The sequence below is a fragment of the Musca domestica genome, unplaced genomic scaffold (assembly GCF_030504385.1).
Source record: "Musca domestica strain aabys unplaced genomic scaffold, Musca_domestica.polishedcontigs.V.1.1 13, whole genome shotgun sequence".
Taxonomy (NCBI): domain Eukaryota; kingdom Metazoa; phylum Arthropoda; class Insecta; order Diptera; family Muscidae; genus Musca; species Musca domestica.
Genome location: NW_026712172.1, coordinates 1,046,415 through 1,064,540, shown reverse-complemented (window position 1 = coordinate 1,064,540; position 18,126 = coordinate 1,046,415). Strand labels below are relative to the sequence as shown.

Here is an 18,126-nt window from a genome sequence, read left to right as displayed (position 1 = left end):
GAAAATGAATTTCCGGCCATTCATAGTCTTGCCGTACCGTCAATATGCACTCCCCACTTCTCCAGATTGAACCGTCCCGAAGGCTCTGAACGGAAATTTCCTGGCTACCGAAGATTATAGTTGTTCGGTAAACTTTCTGAAGACTCCATACTCCGTGCCGAAGGCAATGCGAAATTTGGCGGAGGTACTGCAAGATTTGGTGGTGGCTGGTTAAATGTAGTTATTGGTTGTTGTGGGTTTGCCTTCGGAACTGGAGGATAACCAAAATTCGATTGTTGTGTCAATGGTGGTGGATGTCCCATGGTTACATGCGATTGTTCGCCTGATGCCAACGCTGCTGAATTGACGATGGCTGACTCCAACGAGAAGTGGTCCTGTGCATGTGTCGCTGCTGGCACCGTCAAGTGGGATGGTGGAAATAAATTGTTTCCTGGATCGTTACCCACCAAACAAAGAAGAAGACAAAGAACGCCTGTTGGCTTCGGCAATACGTGGTATAAAGCTCTCAACCTCTCTTCTTCTTTCTGACGGTTGTGACAAGGCGATGACCGAGTTAATGATCTCTTTGACACTTGCAATGGCTACTAGATCTGCTGGCGGAACCCAAGGCTTTATCTGCAGTTGTTGCAGCCCTGTCAAGACACTGTATCTTGGCAATGCAACGCTTCCATGCGACCAAAATGAGGTATTGAAAGAGTTTGAGGCTTCTTGTATGGCGGAGGGAATTTGTGGCGCAGCTGATGATAAGGCGGAAGCTGCTGGTTTATTCTATGGACGGTAAGGGGTACATTATGAGCGGCTGTCATAACATTAGATGTGGAAGTTAGAATGCTGTGGGCTGAATTAGTGACATTGCTAACAGTAACAGCTGAGGTGGTGAGTACTGTCCCACTTTGCCCTATGATAGGACTACCTACTGCACTGGCCGATCTGGTAATAATAATACGATTTCTTTTAACAGATTCCATAAAAATAATTACTAAAAATTAATTGCAAGGCAATTAGAAAAGAAGTAAGTCAATATGTGTATTTGAAAAAATACAAAGTGAAATTTCAAAGTATTTTAAAATCATTCAGGTGCTACTTCGAGAATAATCTAAAAACAATAATAATGATGACTAGCAATGATGTCGATTATTAACTAAAAAACGAATCAAATTCAATGTAATGCAATGTAATGCAATGTAATGCAATGTAATTAAATTTTTTCACCCTTCTTCTCTTTCCAGACACTTTCGAAATCAAATTATCATAAAAATTCTACCTTGGAGTAAAATTATTCACGGTAATAAAACTGATATTCTCGTAGTTGGGTGGTGGGACAATAGATAAAAACAACGGTAAGTGAAAGTCAAATTCCTGTTGCATTAGAAGTATTTCAATTAAAGTGTTCAACATTTTCAATACAAGGTTTTGGCGAGTTCGGGTTACTGTCAAAACAAAAATTAATGAAAAATGGATTAATAAGCGGAAACAGACATCCCTGGAGATGTGCCATTGTAATACGACCCTGGTCTGGAGCCAAAAACGTCGCAGACCAATGTAACTCACTTGAATGTCCGATCTTTAAATCTACTCTAATTTTGGGTAAAAACTAAATTTGAAAAAAAAACCCTAAGGAGGAAATGCCAACAAACCCCAAATTCTCCAAAGCTTTGCCATTCCCATTCGTCTAGCGGCGCATCTCCGAGCCCGCCATGGCTCTGTTAGATGGGTCTCCACGAAAGAGGCCGGTTAATCTTGAGAAATCGAAAAATATTGGTAATTATAAACTAATCTAAATAACTAGATAATCTAATCTATTCCATAAATACTATTGAAACGTTGGGCGCCATTTTGTACCAACCAGGTTTTTATTAAGAAACCAAACCGACGGCTATGGCTCGTCGGATGAGGTGTGCTTCTTACCACTCTAGGACATTTCGGTTGACGAAAGAAAAGAAATCATACCTGTCTTATTCCAACTGAATAGGTTTATTTGTGTTGTGAAGAACCTGAAATATGTCAAACACACAAGAAAAAGGGCTATATAGCCCTAACATTTATATCGAACTCACCTCCCGCCATGACATCCCTATTTACAGGGTGCCCCATATTCGACCCCTTCACTTACCTCTCTATCTCATCGCTTTCAATTTCAATTCTACAAGTTTATTCATGCTTTTGTTTAACAAATGAATCTTAGTGAACATAAAAAGCAAGGTGTTAACAAAAAAAAAAAAAAAAACAAAATACATTGTAAAAAATTTTGATTTAATTAAATTATTAAATATTCTTTCTTCTCTCTACTTTTCAGGCAACCTTTCCTTTTCAGGTAATTTCATTTCAGGCAACCTCTTTCTTTTCATACAGTTTTTATTTGGACAATATCTGGCGGCTGATGAAGATTTTTTATCTGGATCTGGAGGCGGCTCTTTTTAATGTGTAAGTAAAATGTTCAAGTTCGTGGGGGTAGCGTTGTAATTACATTCCGAACACACTGCAGAACCTTTTCATAACGTTTCTTTTCTTGTATTTTCAGAAAAGGTCAAACAATGCAGATCGTGGCCGAACTCTGAGTGGAATCCTGTACCCAATGTAGTAAGTAGACACTAAACTTAAACTGCTTGTTTTCCCCTTTAGTGAAAATTAGATGAACAAAACAAAACAAAATACATTGTAAAAATGTTGATTTCATTAAAATATTAATATTATTTCTTCTCTCTTCTTTTCATGCAACCTCATTCTTTCCAGGCAACCTCTTTTTTTACAGGTAATTTCATTTCAGGCAACCTCTCTCTGGGGTATGTTCAGTGGGTTAGCGAGAGCTAAAATGGCCGCCCTGTACATCTGCATTTTAATGGCTATATTCCTTGATATGTAGTAAACTAAATGTAGCTGAAGCCATTTATATGTGTTTTAAAATGTCGTGAAAAATTAGGAAAAATAGAGGAAAGTGGAAACCGGTATATAAAGCAAAACGCGGAAAACTAAGTAAATACAATTTGTTTTATTGTTGGCAAGTTTCGTTGGTGAATTTTAAAATAAGTCTGTCCAAATTCCAAACAAATTAAAAAAGGACATATGTGGTTAAAATTTTAAAACAAAAAAAACGGGGCAAGAGATTAAAGTAAGTGTTATTTAAGTTCGTGTAGAGGTTTTATTGTGAGTCAGCGATGGAATTCGCTGTAGGTTCATCATCAAACCACAATTTCCACTGGCCTCAAGTACAGCGAAAGGGGGGTCAGTGATTTCTTTTGGGTCGGGAATTGAGGACCAAGTGCCTTTATGCAAGGTGTTAACAAAAAAAACAAAACAATATATACATTGTAAAAATTTTGATTTCATTAAATTATTAAATATTCTTTCTTCTCTCTACTTTTCAGGCAACCTCTTCCTTTTCAGGTAATTTCATTTCAGGCAACCTCTTTCTTTTCATACAGTTTTTATGTGGGCAATATCTGGCGGCTGATGAAGATTTTTTATCTGGATCTGGAGGCGGCTCTTTTTAATGTGTAAGTAAAATGTTCAAGTTCGTGGGGGTAGCGTTGTAATTACATTCCGAACACACTGCAGAACCTTTTTATAACGTTTCTTTTCTTGTATTTTCAGAAAAGGTCAAACAATGCAGATCGTGGCCGAACTCTGAGTGGAATCCTGTACCCAATGTAGTAAGTAGACACTAAACTTAAACTGCTTGTTTTCCCCTTTAGTGAAAATTAGATGAACATAAAAGCAAGGTATTAACAAAAAAAAAACAAAACAAAATACATTGTAAAAATGTTGATTTCATTAAAATATTAATATTCTTTCTTCTCTCTTCTTTTCATGCAACCTCATTCTTTCCAGGCAACCTCTTTCTTTTCAGGTAATTTCATTTCAGGCAACCTCTCTCTGGGGTATGTTCAGTGGGTTAGCGAGAGCTAAAATGGCCGCCCTGTACATCTGCATTTTAATGGCTATATTCCTTGATATGTAGTAAACTAAATGTAGCTGAAGCCATTTATATGAGTTTTAAAATGTCGTGAAAAATTAGGAAAAATAGAGGAAAGTGGAAACCGGTATATAAAGCAAAACGCGGAAAACTAAGTAAATACAATTTGTTTTATTGTTGGCAAGTTTCGTTGGTGAATTTTAAAATAAGTCTGTTCAAATTCCAAACAAATTAAAAAGGACATATGTGGTTAAAATTTTAAAACAAAAAAAAAACGGGGCAAGAGATTAAAGTAAGTGTTATTTAAGTTCGTGTAGAGGTTTTATTGTGAGTCAGCGATGGAATTCGCTGTAGGTTCATCATCAAACCACAATTTCCACTGGCCTCAAGTACAGCGAAAGGGGGGTCAGTGATTTCTTTTGGGTCGGGAATTGAGGACCAAGTGCCTTTGTGCCAAGTTGACCAGCAAACCGCCAACAATTAATTTATTCTGTTATTATTAATTTATTCTGTTGACGAAATCATCCTGAACACCCACTTTATCACACCATTAAAAAGGGTAAAGGATAAGAGAATGACATTGGAAAGATGTAACCCACTATAATAACATCGATCGTTGCTAAGATCTGAGAGAGAAATTCCGTGGCGGTTATAAAAAAAATATTTTTTCTGTGTTAATGTGTTGTCTGTGTGTTTGTTCTAGTTATAAGTATTTGATTTTTTATTGTTAGAATTTTTTAATGCCGGACACCTGGTTTTTTAGGTGTAACTTATTTTTCCTGAAGAACGCTAGAAAAGGCTTTGACGTAGTAAATAATATCAGACTAAAATCTTTCTTAAGTGAGCTCTCTTAGGGTAAGAATTTTGTAAAGAAGAAGCTATTCGACTAAATACGTTTTAGGTCCCCTTTATAGCCTCGACGGGAATAATATTGATGACATTAGCTTTTTTGATTGCCTTAGGTCTGGTGTTAGAAAGTCCATGTAGGGATAATAGCCTACAAAGGCAAGATACAAAATTAGAATAAAGAAATCCATGTCTTGATACTGTAGATTATGTACCAGTATCTTCTACAGAACTTTCTACTGAGATGTCATCTTTTTGGGAAATCATATTTGAGCAATGTCTTTATCAAATAAATTCTATCTATAATGCGAAAGGTAAATTATTAGATTTAATTTTTTCTTCATCGTTAACTTCTTCTGTGTGCAGATGCCCTCCTTTCTCAAAGCCAGAGGATATGTATCATCCTACTCTTATGGTAACCATTGAACTTAGTAACATTCAAACAGTACATACTTCATCTCAAAATAAGTCGCGTAAGTTAAACTTTGGCAACGTTGATCTGTTGCGTTCTACATTGTCCAATATAAATTGGTGTTTTGAAGGTAGTTTGGACTTAGGCGCTTACGTAACATAAAAAGAAGGTTATTTAAAAAAATTTAAAAAAATCACTTCTACCATAAACCTTACTAATTATACAAAAGCTAGAAGTTTATACAACACTAAAAATTCTAAATGTTACAAATATTTCATTGGTTCTTACAAATTGGATAATGTTGACTCGTTTCTTGATCTTGGTGTCATATTAGATAATAAATTACGTTTTAATTTACATATTGAGTCTTGTATTAATAAAGCAAAATCTTTACTAGGATTTATAAAACGTTGGTCAAAGGAATTCGACAATCCTTATGTGACCAAACGCTTATTTATCCGCCTTGTTCGACCTACTTTAGAATATGGCTGCGTACTTTGGAGTCCTTTTTATAAAATATGTTCAAAAAATATAGAGTCTGTACAGGTTCAATTTCTTTTGTTTGCTATGAGAGGTTTAGGATGGAATTCAAATGAACTTCTCCCACCTTATGAGAATAGGCTTCAACTTATCGATCTTCCTACACTAGAGAAAAGGAGATTAATGCTAAGATAAATTTTTTTCATGAAACTTTTGCGTGGTCAAATTGATTCTGAGTTTTTAACTGGTGAAATAAAATTCAATGTCCCCTCGCAAAATACGCGTTATTATATACCACTTAAACTAACATTAGCAAAAACGAACTATGAAATAAATAATCCTCTCCGAAGTTTATGTGCTGATTATAATAAATTATACAACACGATTTCTTTGTGTGAACCCTTGCATGTCATAAGAAACTCTATCCTACGTTCTTAGTTTATAAAATAGTTGCCAGACTTAGTTTCTGTGATTTAGTATTTGTATTGTTTAGTTTTACTGTAGTTAAGTTAGATACTTTAATTGCTTTTAACTGTTAAACCGGCTGATGTTCTAATGTAGCCGGTTTCCCAAGTCTACTAACCCCCTATAATCCGGACTATGGGGTGTACGTGCTCCCTACGTTATGGGTAGGTGGCCCTCTCGGTCGGCAGGGGCGGGAAAGTGAGGTGTTGGGAACGATCGAAAAAAATGTTTTAATGTAGTTGTTATTTAAAAGAAAATATGTGTGAATTTGTTGGTAAACAGGGAGGAATCCTAAAGGTTATAAGGTGAGTGTATGTGTGTGATGTGGGGCTTCAAATAATATTTGAAGCGGGTAGATGTGGAAACCATGATTGGGAGGGCAAAATGTGGGAGTAGAGCAACAATACTCCCATGTCAAAGCAGGTTTATTGTGTGTAAATGTATGTTTTTTTGTCTTGTAAAGTTCAACTCATATTTGCCCTGATGGTCTAGAAAAGAGGAAGGGTTGAGAACCGTAGACCCGAGACCACTAGCTAACCGGAAGGTCCCCTCTAGCGCCGCCTAACAGGGATCATAACAGATGGCCACCAAATTAAAATTCCAATGGAAGAAAAAGTTAGTGACATTGTGCAATAACATCTAAGTGCCATAAAAATAGTGTTATGATAGTAGGATCTAGTGCGATTCAATCCAAACACATAAATTTGAACTGACACTTAGTATCCAAATTAATTTCCTTCCAAGCACATGAACTTGAAGGAAGCCGCCTAGATAGTAATTAAAACTCTTAGTTTAGTCACTACAAAAGACGACTGAATTTCTTTATTTCTGGCTGTCTTTATATACATAATTTCTTAACATAATTAATTAAAAAATGCTATTGATAAATGCTGATATAAATTAATTGTAATGTAGGTCGGTTACTAGTAGACATTAAATGCTATGTAAGCAAAATAAATAAATGTGTTAAAGAAACTTAAAAACATTGCAAAAGTGAATGAACCAATGGCCAATGAACTAAAATAAAGAAAATTAACTGTAACAATAAAATAGTCCAAATATGTGATATAATAATGCTGTATAAGCAGTTTTAAAACTTAAAAATATGTAGGTGTGTTTGATTTTGTATTTATTGTTTGGTTTTGGTAATTAAATCTAAAGTATGTTTATAGAACAATAAAAAAAATATTTATGTATGTTTTAACATTCTCCGCCGCGTTGACATTGTTCAATGATTGCGCCTGGGTTGGATGTGGGAATGTGGGAATGACTCCATTGTAACATCGATGGGAATGACTCCATTGTAAATCGATTGTTGATTGATGAGATCTTATAGCTGGTGTAGGTATGAATTGAGATGGCTTCTTAAATTTTGTGTGGATCCTCCAACTCAGCAGGCCAAGTAAAATAAGAATGCAGCAAGCTAAAGATGCGTAGCTAACTGCTTGATGATGTTGATTTGATGAGTGAATTAATTGTGGTAGGTGTTTTTAGAGTTGATTCATGCAACTGTTTTTGTATATTATCCAATTCTTCTTGATGAATCTTGTAAGAGGTGGTATTGGTATTTGTTGAAACCTTTTCAATTTCCTCTTGTCGACTTATATATTGAATGCCTTTCAATCTTACATAGGATGTATGTAAACTACTGGAAGCTGCAAAATGTCCATGTATCGTAACAAATTTGTTTTTTATTACGCAGGTAGGACCAATTTCCATTATTCCGGAATTTTTAATGATGATGAGGTTGGTTTCAGATCCGCATACCATTGAAGATTCAATATCGGCTGTAGTAGCAAAGATCCATTTATTTTGATGATGTAATTGACTCCAAACTGCTGTTCCAGTAATTTTGTGAAGACGGCAATTGCTAGTTGATTGGTTATTGAAGATATTGATCTCGCAAGGGTTAACAAGTGCATTTTTCTTGAGCTTTGACTGCTGATTTCTGCAAATATATTCATCATCGTTTGGTTTGAGGCAGCTTGAAATATCCTCTGATTTGACAAGAATATATTCTTCTCTATGTGCATCGGTAGATATGTATTCCGTTTCTGGTTGAATGGCGATTAAGGTGTCATTTTGTATTGTTGGAACTGCAACTATTTTGAACAACTCAAAAAACTGTTGGTTAACTAAGGGCATCTTCACTTCAAAAATGATTTCATATTTTGTAACTGCCCCTTTGACACTCATAAGCTTATAAAGTTGAATCAAATTGTCACCTGATGTTGGCAACGCATGTGAAATTGGAAGATTAGCCTTAATGACACTAATTTCTTCTTTCAATTGTTGAGGAGCCAATAACAGGGGACTTATTTTTCCATGATGAGTATCCGTAAGTACATTAATGATTTCGGCCTGTGTTCTCTGTAGCTTTATTGCGGATAACATCAAATGCGTTGATAGAAGTCCAAACAGTTGAGAATTGTTGAATTGGGCGGATTCTTCAGCTATATAGTTATTGTGTTTGTCAATCATTTTCAAAATCTCCCGTATTTTTTGATGAGTGTTAATCTCATCTCTTTTTATAACATTAATAGTTGAATCAATTATTGAAGTCTGATTTTTCAATAGACTGATTATGTGGTCCTGTTCGCCTTTTGCCTGGTTGATAGTCTTTGACATTTCTTCCGCATAGTCCGTATCGAGAACGCCAAAAAGTGAGTGCGCAATATTCCCAATTATGTTGAATGGAGATCTTTTTACACGTTTGTTGATGAATAATTCTTTGTCTTGTAGTAATTCATTTTTCGTCTGCTTCAGGTTGTTTACAAAAATGTTGCACATCTCATGCTGATGCATTACATGGCACATTTGCTGCAACGTTTGTAAGCCGGATGCCAATGACTCTATTTCCGAAACAAAGGGCTTTAAGTCATAATATACTAACATCTTCCATTCTGCTGTATTCAATTTCATTGTTCCTAACCCTTCAAAATACTGGATCATTGTGAAATTGTGTAACTTTCAAATTGTTGCACAGGACCATAGGTATTAGGAACAATGTTAATAATACTGATAGTATTATAGGACTGTTTGCAATTCTCACTCTTTTTGCCGGAATGACATCTCTTCCATGTTCATCTGTTACCGATTTTTTCTTGTGGGAAATCGTGCTTTCTTGAGTTATATCTTTGTCAATTATAGCATTATCATGATCTTCTGGACCCATTATTTGTGGATACAGTTGTGGTCGCGCTCTATTACATTTTATGCATCTTTGAACGGTAGACCTTGCTGTTATCTTGCCTTTTATTGGCCAGAATCGCTGTCTTATTGCGTTTAACAAGGCTTGATGTTTATTTTCTTCATGAACTGTCTTAAATAGCAATTTCACCAAAGGATCATTATAAGGCAATATCATTTGGTGTTTCGCATCCATTTGTAGCATAGCATGTTCCAATCTTCCTCCAACGCGAAGAATGCCTTCATCATCCAAAAACGGTGATAAACTGCATAGCGAGCTATGCTTATTAATCTGCTTTTCAGCCTTCAACGCGTTGATATCAGCTGCAAATTCGGATGATTGTACGGCTTGAATTATTCGACGAAGGGAGTCGTCTAATTCGTTGGAAGACAGTGTTATATGTTGAGGCCGGTGTGCCTTTTGCATACGTTCATTGCTGGTGAATCTAAGCACGTATGCTAAAATTCTTTGTAACTTCCTGAATGAATTTTTGTGCTCGATCATATGTATTAGATGCATGTCAGAAGTTACTATTGACGTCGTAGCTGCAGTCTTTAACTCCATGCTATTTGTTATATCCTCTTGCGGAGAGAATTTGGTCGGCCATAGTTCTTCCTTTCCATGAAGAAAAACTGGACCATGAAACCATAATCGGCATTTAGAAAGATCAGCTGGCGAGAGTCCTCGGGATAAAATGTCGGCAGGATTTTCTTTTGACTTAACGTGGTTCCATTGTTCTGGCAATGTTAAGTTTTGTATGGTGGATACCCTATTAGCCACAAAAGTCTTATATACGTTGGACCTTGATTTTATCCAGGCGAGTACTATTTCAGAATCAGTCCATAAAAACATCGGATTATACTGAAGCCTTAGCTCATTTTTCACCCTGGTAGCCAGTTGAGCTGCTACCACTGCGGCACATAGCTCTAATCGTGGTAGAGTTTGTTTTTTCAAAGGAGCTACCCTGGATTTAGCACAGATCAGACGTACAACGACTCGTCCATCTTTTCCAATAAAACGAATATAAATAGCCGAGCCAAAAGCTCTTTCCGATACATCGGCAAACACATGCAACTGGATTTTCGTCGGGATCTCCCCACAGAATACATGTCGCGGTATCTTAAAGTTGTTGAGACCTTCCAATTCCCTTCGAAATGTTTTCCAAGTGGCACAAAGTTTTTCGGGTAATGCTTCGTCCCAATCTAATGTATGTTGCCACAGCTGCTGAATAAATATTTTTGCCTTCACCACAATCGGTGCAAGTAGGCCAAGCGGATCAAATAATTTTGCTAGTTCAGACGTAACTACTCGTTTTGATATGATTTCATTATGATCAATGTTCGTTTTTACACAAAATTGATCTGCTTGCGGCATCCAATATAATCCCAACGTCTTTATTGTTTGAGATTCGTTGAGATCCAGGTTCACTTCTCGATCGCTATGTGGTATGTCCTTCAGCAATCTTGGTGTATTGGACGACCATTTCCTTAGAATGAAGCCGTGTTGTTTCAAGATTGTTATTAACTCCTTTTGTATTTCAATAGCTGTACTTAGGCTATCTGCACCGCCGAGACCGTCATCCATATAAAAATTATCTTTCAGCATTTGTGAGCCTAATGGATAATGCTTCATGTTCTCGTTTGCAATCTTTTGTAAGCATTTTGTAGCCAGATACGGTGCTGAACGTGTCCCATATGTGACCGTATTAAGTTTGTTATAACTGACTGGATGAGATGGATCCTCTCTCCAGATAATTAGCTGATACCTTTGATCATCGGGATGCATTAAAATCTGCCTGTACATCTTTTCAATATCGGTTGTGAAGACGAATTTTGGCAATCGAAACCTCAGCAAAATAGAAAACAATTCACTTTGTACGATTGGTCCTGTATACATTAGATCATTTAACGATTGACCTGATGAAGTTTTCGCTGATGCGTCAAATACAACCCTAAGTTTTGTTGTTGTACTATCGGGCTTAAGAACACAATGATGTGGAATAAAATATTTAGGATTTGATACGGTACACACGTCAATCTTTTGCATGTGTCCTAATTGTTCATATTCTCGCATAAATTTAACGTACTGACTTCGGATATCTTCCTTCTGTAGAAGTCGGCGTTCAAGGCTCATAAATCGGTTATAAGCCATTGCATGTGATTTCCCCAATGCTGTTGGAGATTCTTGAAACGGAAAGCTGACGATGAAACGACCATTCTGATCCGTCTTAACATGTTGATTGAAGTGAGATTCGCAAAGGGTTTCTAATGGAGACATGACCTTCTCAGTTGATTCCACTTCCTCAAGTTTCCATAATTTTTCGATAGCTTGTTCCAGTGATGTTTCACTAAAAATTGCGCATGTTAGCGCTGCTGATGTGTCGTCCGTTGACGATTGTTGAATTAAACCACCTACAATCCAGCCAAGCGCAGTATTTTGGAGTATGGGTTGATGACCATTTAGTTTTATTGTGCCTGGTTGCATTAAACTGAAGTAAAACTCAGCTCCGAGTAAAATGTCAATTTTTCCTTGAACGTTAAAATTAGGGTCTGCTAATCTAATATTCTTGGGAATTTGCCAGTTTTGTATATCCAAATCATGATTTGGTTGCGGAGGTATAATTGTGGGCAAAACAAATGCTTCCAAATTTGTGGAAAATTCAGAATTGCTTGATAACATTTGTATGTTTACCCGATGATAAGCCTTCTTCTGAATCCTTCCGACTCCGGAAATAGATAAAGAGGCATCTGCTGTTCTAAGTGACAATTTTTGTATGAGTCTTTCCGTCACAATGTTCACTTGCGAACCCGAGTCTAACACCGCTCTAAATTCGCCTGACATACCGTTAGTCGCTTTGATGATGACTCTAGCCGTTGCTAGAATTACATTTTTCTGATCTTCTGCTGATGCCGAAGAAACTGCAGTAACGTTAACTGGTGCGATATCGATTTTTGTTGGTGGTGATTGATTTGAGGCCTTCGGCGACGGTTGAGACTTTTTTGGCAAATGTAGCAGTGTATTGTGCTTATTACTACATATTTTGCAGTTGCCAGAAAAACAAGTTTTTGCTGCATGGTCCGATTTGAAACAATTTACACACAATTTATGTTGCTGTATCCATTTCAATCGCTCACCTTCTGTCATTGCCAAGAACTTCTTACAATGATAAATTGGATGGGAGTCGTTCTTGCATAGTTTACAACTCCTGTGATCCTCCACTGATGTTACGGACGAAACAGTTTTGGTTGAACCCTTGTGCGTAGATGCCGCTTTTCCAATCGATTCCATTGATTCGAATTGAAGTTCCAAAAATGAAAACAGCCCTTTCATAGTAGGAACTTCCTTCGGATTCGCCAGTGATTGCATGAATCGTATGTACAGAGCGTGATCCAATTTCTTTGTGATCAATTGAATCAATAGAGCATCCCAAGACGTTGTGTCGATTTGAAGATTGTTGAGGGCTAGCATGCATTCCTTTGTAGTGTCATGCAGAGCCTTGATGGAGGCCGTTGATGAAGTTCCATTTGGTTGACTCAAAATCCGTTCTACTAGAGTGGAAACAAGAACCCGCTTATTGTTATAACGTTCTTGCAGCAACATCCATGCCGTTTTGTAATTATCCTCTGTCAAGGATAGATGACTGAATAGTTTGCCAGCCTCGCCAGACAAATTGGTTTTGAGATACCACATTTTTTGAACACTTGGAAGAGACTGTTTGTCTACCATCTCCAAGAAAAGTTCATAGAACTGACGCCACTTCAAACAATCCCCATTGAATTGAGGAATTGTTACCTTTGGTAGTGGGAGTGAACTGTGTGCTATAATGTCACTCCCTAATTGAGGTGCAATGGTCACGGTTTCGCTGCATTTGTCTTTCAAGACTGCAAGTTTTATTAAGTTGTCTTGTACCGAATCTTCCAGCATATCGTAGTTTTCTTGACTTAATCCAATTTTCGATGGATCTTCAATCTGCTGCAATATTTCATCGTAGAGCTCCGTTATTTGATTCCATAGCTTTTTTATAGTATCTTCTTTGATGCTATAAAATTGCTTCGGCTGTTCCGCTTCGATTGTGCCCAAGCCTTGCAAGTGACGACTAAGGGCACTCATTCGAGCATTTATCATTCTGACAAGCCCATCAACACGGGAAGGTATTTTGTCTCCTGCGACAACTTCAGTCGATTTCTCTCTCAAGGTGGGAACTGGCTTACTTTTGGCTGACCTCAGTTTCTTTATTTCTGCGTCTATATATTCCATTGTTAAGCTGAACTTCTCTCCAATCGTTCTATATAGATTCCGAGCAATATACGGATCATCCTCTGACAATGATGGATCATCGCGAATTCTGTTTTCTGCCTTCTCAAAATTCTGCCATAACAGCCTTAGTTCATCAAGTTTGCTCTTGTAGAACTCTTCCGTTCTCCTTTCAAGAGGTGCCTTCTTTATAGTAGAGACGAATTTTTCGAAATTGCTGCCTCTTTCTTCTTGCTGAGAAATAAGCTCTTGAACGTTTGCCATTATTGTTTGTTGATTTATCAGCGAGTAGCAGCAGTTGTTGTATGATGATTAGTTACCGGCAATTTCCTCCTGGTTTTCCTCCAGAGCTCCAAAAGGGGGTTTTTGAAATTGGTACGCGTGCGTTACGTCCTCACACCTTGTGGATAACGTCACCAAAAAATGTTTCGGTTTAGTTATCGTCAGGATCACGTCTTACGATTCAAATCCTTTACCACTTGTGGGGCAAAAGGATGTGTGTAAACGATCACGTCTTACGATTCAAATCCTTTACCACTTGTGGGGCAAAAGGATGTGTGTAAACGATCACGTCTTACGATTCAAATCCTTTACCACTTGTGGGGCAAAAGGATGTGTGTAAACGATCTCGCCGGGGCCTCCAAAAAAAAAATGTTTTGATCGGGGTCACCAAAAAATGTTTTGATAGTAGGATCTAGTGCGATTCAATCCAAACACATAAATTTGAACTGACACTTAGTATCCAAATTAATTTCCTTCCAAGCACATGAACTTGAAGGAAGCCGCCTAGATAGTAATTAAAACTCTTAGTTTAGTCACTACAAAAGACGACTGAATTTTCTTTATTTCTGGCTGTCTTTATATACATAATTTCTTAACATAATTAATTAAAAAATGCTATTGATAAATGCTGATATAAATTAATTGTAATGTAGGTCGGTTACTAGTAGACATTAAATGCTATGTAAGCAAAATAAATAAATGTGTTAAAGAAACTTAAAAACATTGCAAAAGTGAATGAACCAATGGCCAATGAACTAAAATAAAGAAAATTAACTGTAACAATAAAATAGTCCAAATATGTGATATAATAATGCTGTATAAGCAGTTTTAAAACTTTTAAATATGTAGGTGTGTTTGATTTTGTATTTATTGTTTGTTTTTGGTAATTAAATCTAAAGTATGTTTATAGAACAATAAAAAAAATATTTATGTATGTTTTAACAAATAGCTTAAATGGAATCCATAGTCATAAGGGTTATGGCAATACCCATCAGCCTGAATAATATTGAATATTTAGCATAACCACTTCTATTTACCTTTGGTCAGTGCAATAACTCGTACATCTAGTGTGTAACAATGTATGTATTGTGAATGGCCAGTTTGTTGTTTTGTCTGATTGAAAAAGATAAATTTTCAAGTAAGGGATAGTGCAATATTCATCCCAGTTATGATAGATCAGATGCTAGTTGGACTATCTATCTGCGGGATCTTTTTCTTTAAATATTAGGAAACTGTCGTGGAGACCAGCTTGAAAATATGACTCTATGAAACAATTGTTGGTTAATTTAATATAACTGCCTGCTTTGACAACCTCAAGGACATTAAAAAAATACACGCACACAAAGCGTCTATCACTTTAAAGTCGGGAAGCTGTGATGAATTCCGTTGTATAAGCTCGGCGTATTCGTCCGATTTGAAAGCGGACGAATCTAAATCGATTAAAGACTTTATTTCTATTAATACCTCTTCTATGTCGTATCAGGTTTTAATTTTCCACCTCCACCTAAGCCTTAAGTTACTTAAGTTCCTTGAAGCAGAACTTCGACGTAGTCAAATTTATAGTGAGCCCACCTCTACCCAAGCAATCTGCCACCCGCTATAACAACCTCAGGTGAGTGTTGACGTCTGGCGAAACTACCAAAAGATCATCCAAGTAGACGAAAACTCTGTCACGTAGTGCACCAGGGATCACCTTACCCATTAATGGGCATAACCTTTGGGCTGCATTGCACAGACCAAAGGGAATGACCTTGAAATGGTAAAGTGGTTGTCCGGGTACCGTGATGGCAGTTTTCTCTCTACTTGAAAGATCCAATGGAATTTGTCAGAAGACATCCTTCAGGACGACACTGGATGTGAAGTAGGTATTACCCAGCCGACTGAGAGACCCTCTATACGTGGCAATGGGTAGGCATCCTTGACCTTCAGTGCGTTGAGTTTTCGAGCGTCCAGACACAAACAGTTCTTGTCCCCCTTGCGAACTAGAGTAACCGGATGACTCCATGGACTCTCGCTCTCCTCAATCACGTCTAGGTCTAGCATTCTATCCAATTCCGCATACATAAGCTTTTGCACATCCGGGGAAACGGGATAATGTCTATCTTTCACTGGAGTTGCATCGCGGATGTCGATTGAATGGAGCATATGAAATTGTCCTTCACCAATTGCAAACGAATGCGTTGCTCATCGGACAATGCATGATGTTTCTACATCATTGATCTCCGCGGCATCACCGAGGCTCTTTTGATGGAAGGACAAACCGTCAACCTGAGCAAACAAATGTAAACTTCTCATGAAATCTACGCCTAAAAACAATTCACGAGGCAGTTCTTTCCCAAGCAAGAAACTGTTGCTCCGCTATCCAATAAAACCTCTACTTCCTGCCCATTAATAAACAATTTCGTATATAACCGGGTATCATCACCTTCATACAGGTTTGCTGAGGAGATCCCTCTCCGTATACGTTTTCTCCTCTTATACCTCTCCCGAGCCTTATTTAATTTATTCGAAACTTCTCCGAAGATTCTTGCCCTGGCTTCGTTGTATTCTTTGATTCTGATATGGAGCGGTTTAAGCTCCCTCAACTTTACTTTTGAATCTGACCCTGGCATCAAATTGCTAACATTCATTTTTTTAAAGATTTTATCTTATCGCTAAAAGTTAACCTATTTGTATTTTCTTTGCTTAGATTGGTGTTGACCGCACCTGCCCAGAATGAGGTTGGTTCTTGTAGTACTAGTACTATCTGGAACAGTAACATCCCCCTTGGCCACATTTGCAACAAAAAATCTACTATACACTCCATCTAGCTGTGTCCCATCGCTCCACAGTCTAGTATTTATATCTAGATGTAACGACTATTGCATCTACGTCCATTTCCTCTGAAAATTCTTCATTTTGTTGCCAATCAAGCTCATGTACCCTTTGGGACATGGCATAACTCTGCTGCCTATGGATCGCAATTAAGCTCTCACCTCGTTTCGCCTGTCTATAGAGCTCTCCCAAATCTTGAGTGTGCGCCGAAAATATCATTTGGGCAAGGGCTGACTCAAGATTTTCTATTATGATTTCAAACATCTCTTTCGTCTCTGGCTGGGTACGAGTTTAAGAACGGCATTATAGTACTCATCAAAGGTATTTTCCGGTAACTGTCGCCGGTTAAGGATCTGCATTTGAATTTGAAACTCGTTTTCAAATCTCTGTTGTTGGATCAAGAGTACTAATATAATGCTAGTTGGCTTAACAGCTTGTGAAAATTCGTTACAAACTCCTCCTCGGGACAATTATAGTCTTTAATAAGTTCTCCTACTCGGAAAATGAATTCCCGGACATTCATAGTCTTGCCGTACCGTCAATATGCACACCCCACTTCTCCAGATTGAACCGTCCCGAAGGCTCTGAACGGAAATTTCCTGGCTACCGAAGATGATAGCTGTTCGGTAAAATTTCTGAAGGCTCCATACTCCGTGCCGAAGGCAATGCGAAATTTGGCGGAGGTACTGCAAGATTTGGTGGTGGCAGGTTAAATGTAGTTTTTGGTTGTTGTGGGTTTGCCTTCGGAACTGGATGATAACCAAAATTCGATTGTTGTGACAATGGTGGTGGATGTCCCATGGTTACATGCGATTGTTCGCTCTTAAGCCTGATGCCAACGCTGCTGAATTGACGATGGCTGACTCCAACGAGAAGTGGTCCTGTGCATGTGTCGCTGCTGGCATCGTCAAGTGAGATGATTAAAAAATTTTTTCCTGAATCGTTACCCACCAACAAAGAACGCGTTGGCTTCGGCAATACGTGGTATAAAGCTCTCAACCTCTCTTCTTCTTGCTGACGGTTGTGACAAGGCGATGGCCGAGTTAATGATCTCTTTGACCCCTGCACTGACTACTAGATCTGCTGGCGGAACCCCAGGCCTGATCTGCAGTTGTTGCAGTCCTGTCAAGACACTGTAACTTGGCAATGCAACGCTTCCATGCGACCAAAATGAGGTATTGAAAGAGTTTGAGGCTTCTTGTATGGCGGAGGGAATTTGTGGCGCAGCTGATGATAAGGCGGAAGTTGCTGGTTTATTCTGGTTCGACGTAGGAGGGATTGTAGCCCCCGTAAAGACACTATGGATGGTAAGGGGTACATTATGAGCTGTTGTCATAACATTTGATGTGGAAGTTAGAATGCTGTGGGCTGCATTAGTGGCATTGCTAACAGTTACAGCTGAGGTGCCCTATGATAGGACTACCTGGTGCACTGGCCGATCTGGTATTCATATTGCTATTTCTGTTAACT

General features: G+C 37.9%; 1 protein-coding gene across 15 annotated transcripts in view; it reads right to left on the bottom strand.

Annotated features, from left to right (window-relative positions):
- The window catches only part of LOC109613991 (uncharacterized), a 60,300-nt gene that overhangs the window by 4,575 nt on the left and 37,599 nt on the right, over window positions 1-18,126 (bottom strand). For 10 of the 15 annotated variants that reach the window (XM_059118481.1, XM_059118475.1, XM_059118474.1 and 7 more), the window contains one exon: window positions 3,359-18,124. The exons of 1 other annotated variant lie outside the window; for it this stretch is intronic. In XM_059118481.1, the coding sequence (XP_058974464.1) occupies window positions 9,052-13,824 (4,773 nt within the window). In that variant the 5' untranslated portion in view covers window positions 13,825-18,124 and the 3' untranslated portion in view covers window positions 3,359-9,051. Of the gene's footprint in view, window positions 1-3,358; window positions 18,125-18,126 lie in introns of those variants that run through there. 4 more of the 15 variants (XR_009341550.1, XR_009341551.1, XM_059118476.1 and 1 more) reach the window with 4 other exon arrangements.